This window comes from Salvia splendens, chromosome 22 (assembly GCF_004379255.2).
Source record: "Salvia splendens isolate huo1 chromosome 22, SspV2, whole genome shotgun sequence".
Lineage (NCBI taxonomy): Eukaryota > Viridiplantae > Streptophyta > Magnoliopsida > Lamiales > Lamiaceae > Salvia > Salvia splendens.
The window spans coordinates 22,115,902-22,135,867 of NC_056053.1; the positions used below are offsets into that span (position 1 = coordinate 22,115,902).

The window sequence follows — 19,966 nt, forward strand, 5'->3', positions numbered from 1 at the left end:
TTTTACTAAGGGAAAAAGGGCTTGAGCCAACAGACAACGGCAAGCAAATATTTATGACAAGAGATCAAGAGTCATATCGTATAAATCCAAACAAAAAAACAATATAAAAAACCTAACTAATAGCAAAATAAAGAAAACAACACAGGTGACCTAATCAAACAAAAGCAACATTAACAACATGCAGAAAGAAAAGCACTACGAAAAAACCAAACTCTGGCAACTTGGCTCCACACAACTAATAAATAAAAACATGATTGAGGTGAGTTGAGAGTTCAATAAGATGCTCCTTAATTGGTTAACCTTTTCACTCATATTTTTATTTTATTTTATTTAAATATAAAAAGGGTACATAGGGATTGAACCACATGACTCTAATTAATGACCTACGAAGAAAAAATTGATCCACCATGATTGCTATTAAATTGTGTTAGTTAACTAACCCCTATGCTGTCCTAGTTCATATGAAATTATTATGCTCAATTAACGGCTTTTAACTGCCACTAAATAGTTCCTCAATTCCACATTTAATTCCTTAAATTAGGACCAATCTATATATCTATCAAGTTTAGATTTTTAGGACGGCTTTAGATACATGGAAAATCCAAAAAATTAAACATGTAATGTGAATCATAAAACATGTCGTCCAAATTTACATATAAATTCGTATCGTATCCAAAAATTCTGTTTTTAGGAGACATAAGGAGTATAATTTATCAGCAACGTATCAAAATTATATAGTCAGCTATGTTGGTGTCTCTAGTTAGATTCGAACATATCCATGCCCTCCAACTTTATGTCACGGAGTAAATATTGACAAAGGAAATATAATTAAAAGTCATACTAATATTTAATTACAGCTAAAGGCTAAAGTTCACATGCATAAATCAACCTGTAGCTTTTTGTCACGCTATTAGCCACTCTCACCAATATTTTTGCTGCATTTAATTTATGCAACTATCACCTATATATATGTATGATAATGTTGTGTGTCTTAGTACATACACTATTGTTGCTTATTAAATTATTACTGTAGTCCATTTTAGTTTTCTAAACATGCAAATGGTAATAAATATTGATAATGTTGGTGTGTATGCATACACTATTGTTATTTATTAGTACTATTGTCCATTTTATGTATTTGGAAACATTTGAACTTCAAAAACATCAATCGCGATGCCGTTTTGAATAGTTTTTCTCATATTCAGAATTTTTTCGAGATACAATAGCATGAAAAAAATATTTGTTTGTCCATACAACATATAAGTCCGTGAGAGAAGTGGCAATTCTGTTAAAATATTGTCATGGTGCACAAGTTAAATAAAGTCATTAAACAATTAAACATTCTACACAAGAATGTCCAGTTCATTTTCATTTCTTAATCCCCCAATTACCACTTAAAACAAAAACCCTCCATAATTAGTGCTTTAGTTAATTCACAAGCATATGCCCACTGGTGAGAAGACCACCCTAATACGACACCGTTTATCCTAACCCCACGACGTCGTTTACCTCTCCATTCTACTCCTATATAACCATTCACCTCAAACCAGTAAAAAAAAAACTGCCCAACGAAATCCAACCACCGTGATGCCGCCGGCGCCACCGCTTCCAACCTAATCACTCTCCAATTCCTTCCTAAAACAACAATGTCGGGCTCCAGCAAGCAGGCGCAGGCACACGAGCTGAAGCAACGCGTGCTGACGTGTCTCCACAAGCTCTCCGACAGGGACACCCACGCCGCCGCCGCAGCGGAGCTGGAGTCCATCGCCCGGAGCCTCCCCTGCGCCGCCCTCCCCTCCTTCATCTCCTCCATCACCTCCATCGAGTCCTCCGACCTCTCCCCCGTCCGCCGCCACTGCCTCCGCCTCCTCTCCGTCCTCGCCGTCGCCCACCGCGACGCCCTCTCCCCCCACCTCTCCAAAATCCTCTCCTCCGTCCGCCGCCGCCTCCGTGACCCGGACTCCTCCGTCCGCGCCGCCTGCGTCGCCGCTGCCCTCTCCCTCGCCTCCCACCTCCCCTCCCCTCCCTTCGCCTCCCTCGCAAACCCCTTCCTCGAGTCCCTCTTCTCCGAGCAGGACGCCGGCGCCCAAAACGGCGCCGCATTGTGCCTCGCCGCGGTAATCGAGGGCTCCCCACATCCCGACGCCGGGAGCCTCCGCAGGCTGCTGCCCAAGCTCGAGAAGCTCGCGAAATGCGATGGATTCAAGGCGAAAGGTGCGATCTTGGCGCTTTTTGGGAGCATTGTTGAGGTCGAGGGAGTGCTTAGCAGTGGCGGAGTGAGGAATTTGATCAAGTGTTTGGTGGAGTTCTTAAGCAGCGAGGATTGGGCGGCGAGGAAGGCTGCTGCGGAGGCGTTGATGAAGGTGGCGGCGGTGGAGAGCCAGAGAGATGCGCTCTCGGAATGTAAAGCTTCTTGCTTGAAGGCTTTTGAAGCTAGGCGATTTGATAAGGTTTGATTTTTGGATAAAGATCGGATTTTTATTGGTTTGGATTCTGTTAATTGTAATGTGTGTGTGTGATTTTGATAATCAGGTGAAGGCTGCGAGGGAGAGTATGAATTTGATGGTGGAAGCTTGGAAGGAGATTCCTGATCCAACGGCTGAGGTTTCATCTAAAGGTATGATCTTTAACATAACTTGATTTCAGCATTTCACTTTCTTTCTGGTTTCCTATTGCCCTCATTGTGTTCTTATTGATTCGGCGGTATGCAGAAACTGGGGCTGGCTCGAAAACAGAACCATCTTCACAAGTGAAGAAAATTAGCCAGCATGGCTCTGCTGCTTCTGCAGCAAGGGGGAGAGCTTCTGTAGGGAGCAATGGGAACAGAACTGGTCCTCCAATGTTCCGAAAATTGGATAGCAAGAAGCCCTCCAACGCGAAAGTAGACGTTTCTGCTGCTGATGATGATGCTCGTATTAGCTCTTCTGCCACGCCTGTTTCTGGATATAAGCGTGGGGATGGGGTGTGTGGAGAGGAGAGGAGACGGTTTGAGAATCCGGAAATCAGAAGGGCGCTGTTCAGTGAGAGCTACGAGAAGCGGGATCATAGTGTTGTAGTTAGTAATGAAACCGGAGATATGTGTAGGAATCAGAGTGACTGTGAAGACCTGTCTCTGATCAGGAAGCAGCTTGTTCAGATTGAAAATCAGCAGTCGAATTTGTTGGAAATTCTTCAGGTAGTTATATTTTTGTCTGCTAAGTGTACTACATTTTCTATCAGCTATGATTTGCTGATTTTGTTTATCATTGTTTTGTAATCCAGAGATTTGTTGGGAGCTCACAGAGAGGCATTCAGTCACTGGAGGCGCGTGTGCACGGTTTAGAGCTCACGCTGGATGAGATCTCGTATGACTTTGCCGCCTCCACAGGGAAGATGTCTACAAATGGAGCTTCGTGCTGCTCGCTGCCAGGTGCAGATTTCCTCAGCTTGAAGCTGCGCAGAAAGACACACGAGCTGTCTGCCTCTTGCGGAACCTCTCCATCGACTGCAGCAGCTGGCAGCATTCCTTGTAAGAACGAAGACAGTGGCAGAGGGTTTCTGTTGCAGAACCGGAGGCGTCCCCTCCATGGGGGGCGTGGGGTTATAGTGATGAACCCACTAGCTGAAATCCCTCCTCAGGTTCATGCTTGATTGAGGATTTTCAGACATCATTCTTCCTGACCAAGAATGTTTTGAGCTATGTTTGTCAACTCAATGAGAGAAGATATGAAGAAATGGCCGATGGACCGCCTTTTGGCCGGTGTTGCTCCCGGCAGCGGTGGCTCAAAATGTTGTAGAGTAGATGCATTTTGTAATCCATTTTCATATGTAGTGATAATCTGTCTTGATTTAGGATGATGACTATATCATCATTTGTATGTACATAGTGCTGTGAAATGAGATCCAACTTTTCTAATGTGAAAACTCATGACTGACATATCTTTTCATCCAGAAAATATGAATATTGAATACATATTGAAGAATGCAAACACTATTTTAGATTAACTTTGAAAATATTCAACTACAGATTCTTGGGAAACCAGATTATATATTTCATGTCACTCTGAAAATGCAACTTACTACTGTAAGATTACAAGTGATTGTCATCATCTCTCTTCCAAAACACACCGATCACACGAAACGCCCTGTCAATGCCACCACTTCTTCTCAGACAAGGATATAAGCTGCCAAATTGATGAACAAGTAATAAGCAAGTGTCAAGATTGATTAACCGCGACATTTAAAAGATGTTTAGAGTTTGATACAAAAAATATTTTGATATAAGAGGAGATCTAGTCATTGAAACCATCTCTTAATGGTGATTAAGTGCAAACAATAAAGAGTTTAAATTTATGAAAGTAATGATACAGCACTCATCAGATAAAGAAGAGAACTAGGAAAAACAGAAAGGAAGTAAATGCTTCATAGCAAAATACATATTCCTATGAACAGGCAAGTGGATGCACAAACAGGAAACAAGCAACGTAGTTGAGAGGTTTTCATTCACTAACCTGACGAGCAACTTGCGCCAATCGCCTACTGTCTCGGGATGACTCTGACAACAAGCTAGCCTTGGATGACTGCTGATTCTTACGAGTGCTTTTATCAACTTCATTTCTCTTTTCTACCTCAGGTGACAGTGACACCTTCATTTCAGATTCGTTCATGGCTCCTCTCTTGCGCTTCCTTTGAAATGTGTATTTGATGATTCTTTCCCTTACGGGTTGGCTTGGCATATCACCATTTTCAACATCCCCTTTAGAAACAGAAGGCAAAAAACTTTCTTCAAGCTCAGTTTCTTCCCCTAACTGCACCATCTTTTCCTTCAACCCTTCACATTCCTGGTCAATGCATTTGTTCTCAACTTCATCTGTGCGTAGTATTGGAGCTACGGATGAAGGACTCTTACTGGAGTAATCATCATCTTTGACTGAAACAAGATTATGTCTTGATGAAAGTTCGGGCAATGGATCAGGTCTCTCGGGAGGATCACTTGGCTTCTTAGTCAAACATGTTACTGGTTCTCTTTGTTTAGTAGATCTCTGTCTTTTCCGACGAAAAGGTAGGAAACTACTTAACTTAACATCCGCCAACAATTTGTACTCAAGTTCACTCTGTGTTCTAGCCCTGAATGATGGATCTTTGCTCTTGTATTCAACCTTTTCCCGCTCTTCGCTGCTGTTCTTATCCAACAGATTCCCCTCACACGCACGGATTCTCTGCGTACAGCCATTTCTATATAGCCCGGGCTCTTTATAGCTGTCTCTTAATGCTATTGAAGGCAAATCCCGATCCCTAATATGTGAACTGCATGTGCAATCTTTCTCACTATAACAACACTCGGAACATTCCTTTTGCTGCCTTGGGTTAGGCGTTGTGATTTCGGAAGCTCCAGCAGATTCATATCCGTTGTTCAGATGATGATATTTACTAGATTCATAAGAGTTGATTGTAGTAGGCACCTCATTTACGTTCTGCAAACTACTTTTCTTTAACCTTTCCAACTCAGCCTGTACCTCTCCCAATTCTTTCCTGAGATCGCTGACGATATCTTCAGCTTCTTGAAGTTGAGCTTCCAGTTCTTCAATCTTTTTCTGCTGATTCAGCGCAGCAGCTTCCGCCTCACTAGTCTGAAAAAGTGGTTCGAAATATGAGCAAAAAGATTGCAACTTTGTGCAGGATTTTATGCTGCACGTTTCTTGTTTGCGTGCTGGATTTTATGCTACACTAGATGGAATGGTACCAAAACAAGAAACTAACAGAAAATGCAAAAAATGTTTAAGTTATGTCACAACACAAACTCACAAGAGAGAAATGTGCTAGTATTTCGCTAGCCAAATGCAATCAAGCATCATAATGCCAAATAGTTCAGCTGAAAACAAAATACTTAGGTAACACAACATTAATACATTTGGAAATCGAAACTCAATCGAGAACACCTCTGAATCGAAGAACCAAAAAAGAAAAAAGAAGAAACTTTTACGACACACAAACATTAAGGCGACAGAATAGGTAGACATCACAAATCAATCTAGGTAATCAAGCATCTCCAATCAGAAAATCGTTTCAAGAAACAAACCAGGCACACTCTAAACGAACAAAATTGACACTCAATTGAGAACACCTCTGAATCAAAGAATCAAGAAAGAAAAAGAAGAAATTTTTAAGAAACACAAACGTTAAGGCAAAAGAGTAGGTAAACATCACAAATCAATCTAGGTGATCAAGCATCTCCAATCAGAAGATCATTTCAAGAAACAAAGCAGTCACACTCTAAACGAACATGGCCTCTTTTCAACCAATGCACATATCTCCAAAACACATCAAAATCATAGAAAATCCAACTAAAAATGGAAACTTTAAATCAGATAGCTCACCTTATCATCCATCATTTTCTTGAGGTGCAACAGCATCCACAACGCCTCCTCCTTCGCCACCTTCAGCTCGTGCTGATACTGCACGGCCTTCCTCTCAGATGACATAACCCGAGCTGCTGCCTCCTTCGATATGTTCAATATTATATCAGCATACGCCTTCTGCAATCCTATCACTTTCTGCACAAAAAATTACAACCAAAGAAGACAACTTTTAGTCCAAAGAACAACAAAATGCTCATTTCAACATAAACTCTTCGAAGATACAATAAACCATTCCCAGATACCTAGAGAAATTCATCAAAACTTTACCCCATTTCGAAAATTTAGATTAGTATCAAGAACAACTAGTTCAAAGAGTGAATAAAAGCATAAAAAGGATAATCAAAACACTACTGCATTTTCCAAAATTACTCAGAAATGGAAGAAAATTCAAAACCAACAAACGAAAATAAACCGAAATCGCCGAAAGCGAAAGCATAGAGATAAAGAAAACAAGCAAACGCAAAAAGGATCGAACTTGAAAGCAATCAACAAACAAAATGCAGGAGTAGAAAAACGGTTAGCACAATCAATTAGGTAGTCGGTGCTGCTGTTGCCTGTTGAAAAGCAAACAAGGATCGGCGGCGGAGATTACCTCTTTGGCGTCCATTTCTCTCCGATTCCTCAAAAGAATTCAGAAAAAAAAGTTGGTTTTTGCTTAGGTTTTTCGGTCCGAAGAGACTCTCTCTATATTAAAAACTCACTTCCTCGGCAGAGCTGTCTGTTATGAACTGAATCTTCTGATCACTACGAAATCTCCATTCTACCCCTGACGAATCCGCTTATTTTACGTGAACGCCCAAGGCGCTGCAGCCAGTGGGTCCCGAGGTCGCCACGTGTACCTGGCGCGTGGGGCCACGCGGGTGTCAAAAAAGCAAAGGAAGGAAGTGCGATTTTGTTTCACAACATTAAATCAAACAGCGACTCCCTTTGCTTCTCTGTCGCTTTCGCCGCAATCGGCGTCTCCTCCTCCACGCGCCACCGAGATCAGGCCATCGAAATCGTAGCAGCTGATTCAAGGCACAAATGCGGTGGAAGGAAACCCTAACATTGCCAGGTTTTGATCGGATTATCATTGTTTTTCGATCATTAAGATCACCATATGACCTATATGCGAGTGTTTGGATGTATGATTTATGCTCTTGCTCTCTTTCCCTTCTCAACCTTTCATATTATTGTGGCAATGCATAAATTGTTGGCTTGAAATGGCTACATTTTTTTGTTCTATGTCTGGAGCTGGTTTATTTGGGGATTAATTGTCGTCATGTTGAAAACGCTTTTATAATCATGAACTGTTAATCATTTTGTGATTTGATCCGGCATAATTAGGCTTTGCTAATCAAACTGATACAATGTTGCTATGTTTCTGATGAAGTACTATTTGTTTGATTGTGCAGAAGCCTTGTGGTGAAAATGCTACTTTTGGTGCAGAGTAGGAAGTATGCCTCTCTGCATTGAAACACTGCATAAATCTTTTCTTCAAAATGCAAGGCTGCTTCAATAAATGATTATCGCTTGGTGAAAGGAATTGGAAGAGAATGCAGACACCCAGGATAAAAAAAAGTTACCATAAATGCCAGTGTTGCTTCAGTATCATGAGTGAATATACTCCTGTTTCTGTTACCAGCATCAACAAACCGTATGTTTGGAATTTCCATTCCAATGGCATGATAAACGAAGAGAACCAAGCAAGAAGAACAAAGCAAGACGAAACTCTGAATTCTGGGTTCTCTTTTGTGTTCATAGCGTAAGTGTTTGTGTGCATAACACGAGTATTCATAGAGATTCTTCAATCTCTATCATCCTAATGCAAAGTCTTTATCTCCTCAAGTTTGCTTACCAGTGAAGCAGCAAATTGATCCCACCAATCTTGGGCCTCTCTGTACGATAATTTTAATGGCCAATGTTGGAAGCTGTACATGAGATTACCATTTACATTCACCGATTTCACAACCTTGACTTGTTTCAGCAAGGGTAAGAGTATGGTATCTCTGGACTTTTTGTTCAATTTGAGTGTTTCAAGTTTTTGTTGTCTACATGTTTTTATGACTAGCACACCCTTTTTAATGTCCGTGTGTTCCTTTTTCTCTTCTCTCATTCAATTAGATGGTATCAAATCAAGGTCACAATGAGATGTGAGGATGAAGATTATGGTTATGTGGTAACTCCAGCAAGACTTATTCAATATGAAGGTCAAATTGCAAGAAACCTATTCAGTTAACTGAGTGATTTTGTCTCTGCCAACTTATCTTTTGCTGCAATTCATCGACTTCCCTCCATCTCTTGTGCCTTTTTTGTTTCTCCTCTGTCATTATTCTTGTACACTGAATGAGAAACTTGTCCTGCCCAACTTTGTCTGTCCTTAGTTTGGATGGAAATCAACATGCCATATATTTGTAGTTGATCTTCAATTTTGCATCTTTCCAAATCTGAGTTACTGCGCAACTTTTCACTTTTTTTGATAGAGTTGTTTTGGGATCAGTATCTCAAAACTTCTTCTCTTTGGGGAAGTAGAATACACGAAATGCAATAGAAAGGAAGGGCTGAAGGCCATTCATCGATATGTCATGTCATTTCATTAATTAAACTGTTCTTGATCTCATGTTTCTTGTTGGATAGTCTTTCACTCTCTTCTACTACCACTTTGTGTTTCTTATAAACATAACTATAATGTAAGACTCCTTTTCTGCTAACATCTTCATAAATTTGCCATCATGTAGAAGCAGGCTATCATTAGGTATAAGCATGTTTCTTTTTCTAGCATCGTGTCATATGTTAGTAGCTAATGTGTTGCTTTTATGGATTAACTATCTCGGTCTTTGATCTCATCTCTTTACTCTCATTGTTTTGAGATTATAGCTGGTGATGCCATATCGAATAACAGAACCTTCATCAAACAGTTTCAGGTGTTAATAGTTGGAGATGCTAAACTAGTGCTCAGACCAAATGCGAGCAAAGTTCACGGAGCATTGAGTGTTCATACGCTGCGACATCAACTTCGACCTTTCAGCGCAAGGGAATAGCACCGACACAATAATAGGTTGTGCTGCTCATTTCGAGTTCCTGGATTCCGACATCTTTGCTAAGTTTATAACGTGGTCCTTCCCAGAATTTTTTGTTGTTGTTGTTGATCTTTATCCTTACATGTCTACTTTTCCATCCAATTTTTGAATGGAAGTAGTTAAATACCAAAATTTTGTACTTGGTTGTAATAATTTAGTAGTCTGTTGTTCATGTATCAAATAATTATGAATATGTATTTGTTGCTCATTTCATTGCGATATTCAACAAATCTTTACAGAAGTTCATCCCTGTTAAACAGAACGTCGCCATTAGAAGTATAACCATTCGTGTTGGTTTAGCGGTAGAGATCAAAATAATATAATCAAGCTTAAACTCACATCATTTAGAAACGAGCCACTTAATTTTTCTGTATGACATTTCATATAAAAAATTTTATTGCGATCAAAATATTGCCATGAAAGCCAAAATTACACATCAATTATCCAAAACTACACACGAATTACTTAATGGACATGTAATTTTGATTATCACATCAATATTTCGGTTGTCATAAATTTTTTGCCAAACATTTTATTCTGAAAGATAAAACAATAGATACGGGAGTAAATGCTACTCTATCCGTCCCACAAAAGTATGCACTCTTTTCTTTTTAGTATGTCCACAATAGTATGCACTTTTAAATTTAGAAACTTTTTTTTCTCTATTTAGATGAGACCCATTCTCCACTAATAATATTTTAATTACTTTTTTTAATCTTTTTATCTACTCCATCCGTCCCACATAATTTGGGACACTTTGACCGGGCATGGGTTTTAAGAAATGTAATGAAAAATGAGTTGAAAAAGTTAGTAGAATGTGGGTCCTACTTTTATATATTAGTTTTATAATTAAATGTGAGTAGGAATGAGTTAGTGGAATGTGGGGTCCACTACCAAAAATGGTAAAAGTGAAATTAGTCAAATTATGTGGGACGACCCAAAATGGAAAACTGGGTCAAATTATGTGGGACGGAGGGAGTATTTTTTACCAATGTGTACATTAAAACTCATACCAATAAAAAATGTATACTTTTGTGGGACAGAGAGAGCGAGTATAGTAAGTAGCAATGAACCATTTTGTAATAAAAAACGATGACACGTTTTCGAATAAAAGTTGCTCTTACTTTAATTTTGAAGATTGCATAAGCATAACAATATAATTATCAGTAGAGGAGAAATAAAGGCATTGTTAACTTTAATTTAAATATAATAAATCTAAAATAAAAATAAAAACTTGAAATACTCGTAGTTAACTAAACTTTTGAAAGTTAGTTAATAGAGTTAGAGAGAGACAATTACCAGATTTAGGCATTTGTATGTATATTTTGTTTATCTAGAATGTGAAAGCAAGCTACGTGTCATTCATCTTCTTTCTCTACCCAAACCGCTAAAACCCCCCAAAAATCCAGACACCTTTCTCCGACTTCGCTCCAAATGACGAAATTAGCCCTCTCCTTCCACCAAATCCTCCCCCCTATCCTCACCCCCACCTCCCCCTCCCCCTCCCCCTCCCACCTCCACTTCCCCGTCAAACACCACATCCCTTCCCCCCGCCGCGGCCTCGCCGTCGTCGCCAAAGCTAAGAGCAGAGAGCTCATCCTCGGCAACCCCAGCGTCACCGTCGAGAAAGGCAAGTACAGCTACGACGTCGAAACCCTAATCAACAAGCTCTCCAGCCTCCCGCCGCGCGGCAGCATCGCCCGCTGCCTCGACACCTTCAAAAACAAGCTCTCCCTCTCCGATTTCTCCCTCGTCTTCAAGGAATTCGCCCAGCGCGGTGATTGGCAGCGCTCTCTCCGCCTATTCAAGTATATGCAGCGCCAGATTTGGTGCAAGCCGAATGAGCACATTTACTCTATAATGATCGGAATTCTAGGTCGCGAGGGGCTTTTGGATAAATCCGCCGATATTTTCGATGAAATGGTGGCGCATTCGGTTCCTAGAACTGTCCTTTCCTATACTGCGATTATCAACGCTTATGGTCGAAATGGACAGTATGAGGTTGCTCTGGAATTGCTGGATAGGATGAAGAAGGATAGGATTGTGCCGAATATTCTGACCTATAATACCGTGATAAATTCGTGTGCACGAGGAGGGTACTCGTGGGAGGGTTTGTTGAGCTTGTTTGGGGAAATGCGGCATGAGGGGATTCAGCCGGATTTGGTTACTTACAATACGCTGTTGAGTGCGTGTTCGAGTAGGGGATTAGGGGATGAGGCGGAGATGGTGTTTAGGACTATGAATGAGAGTGGGGTTTTACCTGACATCACGACGTATAGTTATCTAGTTGAGACGTTTGGCAAGCTAGGGAAGTTGGAGAAGGTCTCTGAGCTGCTGCAAGAGATGGAGGCTGGAGGGAATTTACCGGAGATAATGAGTTATAACGTGTTGTTGGAAGCTTATGCCGAAGCAGGGAAGATAAAGGAGGCTATGGGTGTTTTTAGGCAAATGCAGGCTGCAGGGAGCATGCCAAATGCTGGAACCTATAGCATCTTGTTGAATTTGTTTGGGAAGCATGGGATGTATGACGAGGTGAGGGAGCTCTTTCTTGAAATGAAGATAAGTAATACTGAGCCGGATGCAGACACATATAATATACTTATTGACGTCTTTGGTGAAGGAGGATATTTCAAGGAGGTGGTGACACTGTCTCATGATATGATTGAAGAGAATGTTGAGCCGAATATGGAGACTTATGAAGGGTTGATTTACGCTTGTGGGAAGGGTGGGCTTCATGAAGATGCAAAGAGAATTTTACATCATATGAGTGAGAAAGGATTGGTACCAAGTGCCAAAGCATATACTGGGGTGATTGAAGCATATGGTCAGGCAGCTCTATATGAAGAGGCTCTTGTAGCCTTTAATACGATGAATGAGGTAGGGAGCACACCGACTATTGAGACCTATAATGCTCTGATTCATAGCTTCGCAAAGGGGGGGCTCTACAAGGAAACTGAAGCTATTTTGTCAAGAATGGGTGAGTTGGGTATTCCCCGAAACAGAGATTCATTGAATGGTGTGATTGAGGCATATCGGCAGGGAGGCCAATTTGAAGATGCCATAAAGGCTTATGTTGACATGGAAAAGGTTAGATGTGATCCTGATGAATACACTCTTGAAGCAGTCTTGAGTGTCTATTGCTTTGCGGGCCTTGTTGATGAAAGTGAGGAACAGTTTCAGCAAATTAAGGAGTTGGGTATACAGCCAAGCGTGATGTGCTACTGTATGATGCTGGCAGTTTATGCCAAAACTGAGAGGTAACTTCAACCCTGGCATTTATCTTATTCAAGAATGCATTTTTTACTGGTACTAATGCCTTTAAGATCGTATGACTATTATGGGAAAAAAATTGCGAGTTCCAAGTTAACCACAGAAATTTTGTTTGCGGGAGAAAACAATATAGTAGATTTTTTCGGTATGAGTACTATATCATTGTTTCAAATCAAGTTCATGGCTTATAGCTGATAAGATATATGTGCAAACCCACCCTTTAGTTGTGTGCTTCTCTGTGTTATGGTTTGTTTTATTGATGCCTGTTAAGTTGCTGAGAAAACTCTGTTTTGCATGTTAACTATAGAAAAACGTGACAAGGTGGCACCGTGGCAATTAATTATGACGGGAGTTCAGGGTTTAGGCAAACTCCTTAGGACATTGGTTTGTAATCTGGAAATTTAGGGTGTAAGCTGTTAGAAAATGCACAATAAGCAACACTCACTCTTGGTGACAAGGTCCCTGCAACACAAAATAAAGTACTAGGCTAACTATATAATGGATATAGAGTTCACATCACCCTGTTTGTGTCATTCTATAAGACCTCTATGTGTACATTTTTTATGATAATGAGTTAGTGACTGGTGTTCCTTTGTGTATATTTCACACATGGTTCTTTATTTTTCTCAGATTAATTTAGAGAAAACATAACGTTCCCGAATTTGATGCCATATATCAGCTCTTTGAAATGACTCTTTTTATACTGTATGTGTGAAACGTCACACTTGTCATTTAGGAACTCTGGAATTGTAATGTCTGGGTAGAGTTTCATTTTTATTTTTCTGGATTGAGCAGATGATTACAGGATTCTGAGTATTGTACAGCCTTAATGCGTAGGCTGTTCCATGACCTACTCTTATATAACATCATGAAGTTGTTATTTTCAGGTGGGAAAAGGCTGATGAATTGCTAAATGAGATGCACACAAATAGGTTCTCTAATATTCACCAGGTCATTGGACAAATGATCAAGGGAGATTTGGATGACTCAAGTAATTGGCAAATGGTAGAATACGCATTCGACAAACTGAATTCTGAGGGGTGTGGCTTTGGGATCAGGTTTTATAACTCAATTCTAGAAGCACTTTGGTGTTTGGGGCAAAAGGAAAGGGCTGCAAGAGTGCTTGGTGAAGCAACAAATAGGGGCCTATATCCAGAACTATTCCGTAAAAACAAACTTATTTGGTCTGTGGATGTTCACAGGTATCACTAGCTTCTCTCTTTTGCTTTCCTTTCTCCATATTATGAGATTTAATTACATCATTGATGTACTGTTTCTCGTATCTTACTTTGGATCATTCAGAATGTGGCCTGGTGGTGCGTGCACTGCAATATCAGTCTGGTTGAACAATATGCAAGAGCTGCTATCTAACGGGGAGGAATTTCCTCAACTGGCAACCACAGTTGTTGTGTAAGTGTTAGCATTGGTTATTTTGAAATCTCTCGTTTTTTAACCGTTGCTTTATAAATGTTCAAATGATGCTCGACTCTACTTCCACTCATTGAACTTGGACTCAACTATTTAGATGTTACTTAGCGACACCTCACTTTACTTGCTTAGTTTTACAGAATATAGATATTCCTATTTCAGCGTTCTAGATTATAAGAACAAATTAATGAGGGTTTTTTTCTTTTCGGGATCGTTATCTATAACTAGTTCCCTGTTTCTGCAGGCGAGGGCATATGGAAAGGAGCTCAATAACACGGGATTTCCCTGTTGCAAAGGCTGCTTATTCTTTGCTGAAAGATGTATCGTCATCATTCTGTTTCCCTGGGTGGAACAAGGGACGAATAGTCTGCCAAAAGACTCAGCTAAAGCGCATCTTTTCTCAAGACTCTGATAATGAGAGCGTAGTTAACTTATCAAACTCTCCTTCCCCTCTGTCTGGAAACCTAAAGCAACAGAAGAGCTCTGATGCCAATGGTGTCAGTTTCAGGACAGACACAAAACTCATGGCAAGTGGTGTATGAGCGTAAAATAACAGGTTAATCGCTGTCCTTGGATCCCTTCTTCGCCCCCGGAGGGGCCAAGAAAGGCAAGAACCAGCAGCAGCGACACTGACAGTGTACATTCGATTTTGAATCAAGGAACTTAAGAGTGCAATGCTGCCTAACTGAGGCGATTTGACACGATGTTAGTGCTTTTCAATGTGAAGGACTCAATGGGTCCGGTCCACTTATGTTGTGTCGGGAAACCTTAAAAAGACATGAAAATCTGTTGGTCCATGCGGCCACATGGAGGCGAATATATATATTTATCATGTGTATTTCAACTCATGTTTCGCATAAGTTGATCGACCACATAATCGAGTGAAAGATCATTATTGGATCCATTGTCTGTCTGTCTGTCTGTCTGTCTCTCTGCACTGTGGTGTGTTGTAGGTACATGATCTGATGCAATTGTGCCAAAAGAGATATGGTACAATATTGGTTAGGAAATTGACAGATTGATTCATCTCAGTGTGTGGATTGTGGAATTGCAATAGCAATGGATGGATGGACAATAATTGGGAAGGAATAATTTTTTTTTATCAAGATTGATGAATGATGATAACCTAACAACCATGTGATTTTGACAGCTAGTGTCTCCTTTTGATTTGAACATCCATTCACCTCTTTCTAGTAAAACAACCATCCTCTCATCTCCCCATCTACTTTATTTTTGTATTATATGATGCAAAACTAAGATACACCCAATCGCCATTATTTTCCCTTAGGGTCGGCCGAAAACACCCCCTCCAGTCTGCAGTTTTTTTATGAGGAACGTTTGTGTTTGATGTTATTCCTTAGGGTCGGCCGAAAATAAAAGACCCTTCTCCCTTCTCATTTGTTCACTTAAGGTTGTAAAACTATTTCTACCCAATGAATCCGGCCCCAAAACTATGTTCTGGATTCGTCACTCGTCACTGTTCAATGCAACTATTGACGTGGCAACATCTGCAATCCAAAAACTGCATCAAGAAAGTGCAAGCCATTTACTAGTGTAATACTAATATACTACTCCAGTTCATAGCAAAATGTAGTATGTTATGGAGGAGATATGATTCATTTTAGGTCACTTTTATAGTTTAGTGCAAGTTGAATATCTGAAAAGCATGTAGATATGTGTAATGGTTTTTCCAGTGGCTGAGATTGGATTTGAAAGGGTATAGATGATGGTCAAAAAGATATGAAGCAAATGCATGGTTGCACCAATGCTATGGTGGCAGACAAAATGGTTTGTGGTAGAATCTGGGGATTCCATCTTTCTATATAAAACTTACACTTAACTTTTTATCTTCTACACATAACTTTATAATATTACTCAACTCAATCTCTACTTCTTTTTTTAATAAAAACTTATTGGTTTCTGAATAAAAAGTCAAAAAGGTTCAAAGTTGTGAAGATAGGCCTTTGGTGGGCTTTTTTTATCTTATGATTTATCAATTGTATGGTTTTACCAAGTGTTTTTTTTTTAAAAAGTAAGCATTATTGGTAAGAAAGTAAGTATTTCAACAAATCATACCCCATGTTAATATAGTAGAGGCTAAAAATTTCAAAGTTTGAAAGTAAGTATTTCAACAAATCATACCCCATGTTAATATAGTAGAGGCTAAAAATTTCAAAGTTTGAATTTCACTGATGAGGAAGCGTATTTTATCAGTTACTCGAGAATTTAATTCATTTAATTTGTGTGAGTATGAATGCGTTGTTTTAAAAAAGGTTTGAATTCGACTAACACTTTACCGGTCGAATGTGTCACTTCTCGTTTTCTAGGTCCCATTTACCCCTTTTAAACGGATAGTGGTTGTGGGATTCTTTCATTTACAAAAATCTCAAGTTTGAATTTCACTGATGAGGAGGCTTATTTTATCAGTTACTCAAGACTTTAATTCATTTAATGTGTGTTAGTATGGGTGTGTCGCATTTAAAAAAGTTTGGATTCGACTAACACTTTACTGGTCGAATTTGTCGCTTCTCGTTTTCTAGGTGTCATTTACGCCTTTTAAACAGATAGTGGTTGGGGGATTCCTTTATTCACAAAAATCTCGAGTCTGAATTTAACTGATGAGGAGGCTTATCTTTTCAGTTACTCAAGATTTTAATTTATTTAGTGTTTGTAAGTATGGGTGTGTTGCTTTAAAAAAGGTTCAAATCCGACTCACACATTATAGGTCGAATTTGTTGATTCTCATTTTCTATGTGCCATTACCTCTTTTAAACGGATAGTGGTTGTGGGATTCCTTTATTTACAAAAATCTAGAGTTTTGAATTTCACTGATGAGTAGACATATCTTATCAGTTACTTGAGAGTTTAATTCATTTAATTACTTGAGAGATTAATTCATTTAATTTTGTGTGAGTGTAATATATCACTTTAAAAAAGAATCGAATCCGACTCACACTTTATAGGTCGAATTTGTCTATTCTTGTTTTCTATGTGCCATTTACTTCTTTTATACTGATAGTGGTTTTGGATTCTCTTTATTTACAAAAATTAATATGTATTATTAGTATGGGTGCACCTCTATTAAAAAGAATTCAAAATCAATTAACACTTTATAGGTCGAATTTGTCACTTCTCAATTTCTTGGTCCTATTTACCTCTTTTGGACGGATAGTATTTGTTCTAAGGTTGGATTAATAATGAACTTTTATTTAATCTACGCGTTTTACCAATTAAAATTTAAGTTGTGTTTCATTGTCGCATTTGTTCTAAAGTTGACAATTTACTAAATTACAAGACACATTCTAAATTTGAGTCTCATCCCAAACTAATCACAGCTATCACAATTATATAGTGCATATAAATTAGTCAAACTCCATTTATATACCACACCAAATTACTCAAGTTTTTATATATAATTATACGTAATAAAAAATCTTAACTTCAAACATAATGCTTGAGTTAAAAATATTCATGTTTAAAGTATTATGTTTGAATTACTCAGAACATTAAAGGAGCACACAAATTGAAAGCATCCAAGGAGACTTTTAAAGTTTTACTTTTACCATTTGAATAAAGGGTTTGGGACAATTATTAAGATATCTAATGAAGTTAATTTATTAATGTAATAGTGTAATTGCTGTGACAATAGTTATAAAATCAAGAGATCAATATGATCGAATATACACTAATTAAACATAGGGCTACATACAATTAATTTCTAAGTGATGCAATAGAAAATTCGAAAAGAAAAATCATCTTAAAATTGAACAAGTATATATACAGAAAATAGTTCAAATAACAAACTCTTAATTTAATTTACAAAGTTTTCAAATGAAATTTGTCATTTGTTGAAATTAGAAAGAAATGATAAATTTAAAGTTTAGTAATAGTAATTCACATCTCAAGTCACCAAACTTGCCAATCTTTAATTAATAGTGCACTTTAATTGAAACCAATAAAATCACCCCATGTCAATGTCAAGTAAAAAATTATTGAAGCCTTAAATTACTTTTTTTTCACCCTTCTAAGAGTTATAACCATGATGGTTCCTGAATTATTAGTACTATTTCATTCTATTTATATGTTGACAACCCTAACAATGAAAATTATTCATTTACCACCTTTTCCCTACTATTTTAAATGCCGTGTGTTAATTTCGGTTGGGTGGTAACTGTTGATTTTAGTTGATGATGATTAAACATCAATCAAATAATTGTTATACATATAGTATAAATCAAGATTCATTCTTTTTATACTCCATATAGTATTTTCTAAATATAGTTCTTAACATCCTTACCAATCAGATCTAACTCCAATACTAATAATAAAATAATCGAGATTAATGGGAGGTGTATTATAGTATTTGAATAATTAATAAAGTACTAAAAACATCTAAAATCTCAAAACAAATTAAAATTGATACGTATGCTGTATGGAAAAGTTTTTTATTTTAAATACGATTTTAATGTCCTATAAAAGTGGCTATAAAGACTAAAACTAAAGCATCATGTTTTAGTATATAAGTGAGCTATTTAAAAATGGGTTAATTGCAAAAGGAATGAAATGTTATATACCTCGTGTTGCTCATCATTCATCTGCCTAAAAAATTATGAAATTTGTTTAAATTATGATTATCTTTTATTTTTTAAAATTTAGATGATAAATCATAATCTTTTTTATTTTTTCCCATATGACCGAATTTAATTAGTGATGTCATATATAATACATACGTATATGTCATTATTTATCGAAATTACTAAATTTTACACATGTGCACCAATTTAGCATCGGATTTGTCTGGAAAAATCATCGTGAGATAATTAAGAATTTTCGAACTTCGTGATTTAGTATATAAATTTTGAAAGGTGCAAGACAAACAAAAAGTTTGATGAAACTTTGTGATTTTATAGGTAATTATATTTATATAATCCTTTTAAAATCGACTGTGTTCAATTATAGTAATTTATTTTCGAAACATTTTCTTCAACACCAAGCAAGGCCTCGTATAATTTATGTGACCATCTCAAACAAAGAAAGAGTAAAGGCCAAAATTGGTCCTGAACATATAGTCATTTTACGATTTTGGTCCTAAACATTATCTTTTGGATTTTTTGGTCCTGCACATATGGACATTTGATCATTTTGGTCCTGCACATATGGAAATTTGATCATTTTGGTCCCCCGTCAACATTTTCGTTAAAAACTAACGGTCAACATTATCTTTTGGATTTTTTGGTCCTGCACATATGGATATTTGATCATTTTGGTCCTGCACATATGGAATTTTGATCATTTTGGTCCTCCGTCAACATTTTCGTTAAAAACTAACGGTCAACGGCCGATTTTTGACTAAAACAATGGGTTGGGTCGGGTCGTGTTTGGGTCGGGTTTGGGTTACACGTTAAGAAAAAAATAATTATTTTTTATTAATTAAAAAATTATAAAACTTTAATTTTTAGTTATTTTTGTTGATTAAAAATATTATAACGACTAAAACATGATGTTATTATACGATTTAAACATGATATTACACAATAAAATAAAAAATTACCAAATTAAAATAATCATTTTTTAATCAAAATAATAAAATTAAAGTATATTAATATTAAATCTATATAATAAAATTAAATAATTAAAAAATTATTTTTAATAAAATCTAAGCATAATATTTTCTTCAAATTCATGAAAAAAATTAATTAAAAAATACTATACTTTAATTTTATTAATTAAAAAATATTAATTAATTTTTTAAGAATATTATGCTTAGATTTTAACGAAAATATTATGCTTAGATTTTAAGAAAATATTATT

At 37.6% G+C, this 19,966-nt stretch overlaps 3 protein-coding genes and 1 long non-coding RNA gene across 6 annotated transcripts; 3 read left to right on the plus strand and 1 right to left on the minus strand.

The window, feature by feature from the left end:
* The first annotated feature begins 1,363 nt into the window (after positions 1-1,363).
* LOC121788012 (TORTIFOLIA1-like protein 3) lies at positions 1,364-3,935 on the plus strand. Its single transcript, XM_042186865.1, has 4 exons — positions 1,364-2,450; positions 2,533-2,617; positions 2,712-3,175; positions 3,262-3,935. Exons 1-4 carry the CDS (start codon positions 1,647-1,649, stop codon positions 3,628-3,630), a joined length of 1,722 nt encoding a protein of 573 aa, XP_042042799.1. The 5' UTR covers positions 1,364-1,646; the 3' UTR covers positions 3,631-3,935.
* A 24-nt stretch (positions 3,936-3,959) lies between these two features.
* LOC121788013 lies at positions 3,960-7,122 on the minus strand. The gene is made up of 4 exons (XM_042186866.1): positions 6,991-7,122; positions 6,357-6,533; positions 4,491-5,609; positions 3,960-4,163 (listed from the first exon to the last, which is right to left on the minus strand). The coding sequence occupies exons 1-4, from the start codon at positions 7,003-7,005 to the stop codon at positions 4,128-4,130; spliced, it is 1,347 nt and encodes a 448-aa protein (XP_042042800.1). The 5' UTR covers positions 7,006-7,122; the 3' UTR covers positions 3,960-4,127.
* Positions 7,123-7,214: 92 nt separating this feature from the next.
* Positions 7,215-9,609, plus strand: LOC121788014. Of its 3 annotated transcripts, none has more exons than XR_006047554.1 (4): positions 7,215-7,452; positions 7,793-8,369; positions 8,502-8,587; positions 9,296-9,609. It is a non-coding gene; the product is annotated as an uncharacterized LOC121788014 (long non-coding RNA). The 3 variants fall into 3 exon arrangements; XR_006047553.1 differs by lacking the exon at positions 8,502-8,587 and having other exon boundaries at positions 7,793-8,142; positions 8,227-8,369; XR_006047552.1 differs by lacking the exon at positions 8,502-8,587.
* A 1,235-nt stretch (positions 9,610-10,844) lies between these two features.
* Positions 10,845-15,059, plus strand: LOC121786404 (pentatricopeptide repeat-containing protein At1g74850, chloroplastic-like). The gene is made up of 4 exons (XM_042185034.1): positions 10,845-12,714; positions 13,615-13,929; positions 14,030-14,137; positions 14,400-15,059. Exons 1-4 carry the CDS (start codon positions 10,892-10,894, stop codon positions 14,695-14,697), a joined length of 2,544 nt encoding a protein of 847 aa, XP_042040968.1. The 5' UTR covers positions 10,845-10,891; the 3' UTR covers positions 14,698-15,059.
* The last annotated feature ends 4,907 nt before the right edge of the window (positions 15,060-19,966 follow it).

Coding starts and splice junctions, on each gene's coding strand:
- LOC121788012 (XM_042186865.1), top strand. CDS start 1,647: ATGTCGGGCTCCAGCAAGCAGGCGCAGGCACACGAGCTGAAGCAACGC. Junction 2,618..2,711: donor GGCTGAGGTTTCATCTAAAG/GTATGATCTTTA, acceptor GGCGGTATGCAG/AAACTGGGGCTGGCTCGAAA. Junction 3,176..3,261: donor ATTTGTTGGAAATTCTTCAG/GTAGTTATATTT, acceptor TTTGTAATCCAG/AGATTTGTTGGGAGCTCACA.
- LOC121788013 (XM_042186866.1), bottom strand. Junction 5,610..6,356: donor AGAAAATGATGGATGATAAG/GTGAGCTATCTG, acceptor CCACTTTTTCAG/ACTAGTGAGGCGGAAGCTGC. Junction 4,164..4,490: donor TGGCGCAAGTTGCTCGTCAG/GTTAGTGAATGA, acceptor TCAATTTGGCAG/CTTATATCCTTGTCTGAGAA.
- LOC121786404 (XM_042185034.1), top strand. CDS start 10,892: ATGACGAAATTAGCCCTCTCCTTCCACCAAATCCTCCCCCCTATCCTC. Junction 13,930..14,029: donor TGGTCTGTGGATGTTCACAG/GTATCACTAGCT, acceptor TGGATCATTCAG/AATGTGGCCTGGTGGTGCGT. Junction 14,138..14,399: donor CTGGCAACCACAGTTGTTGT/GTAAGTGTTAGC, acceptor CTGTTTCTGCAG/GCGAGGGCATATGGAAAGGA.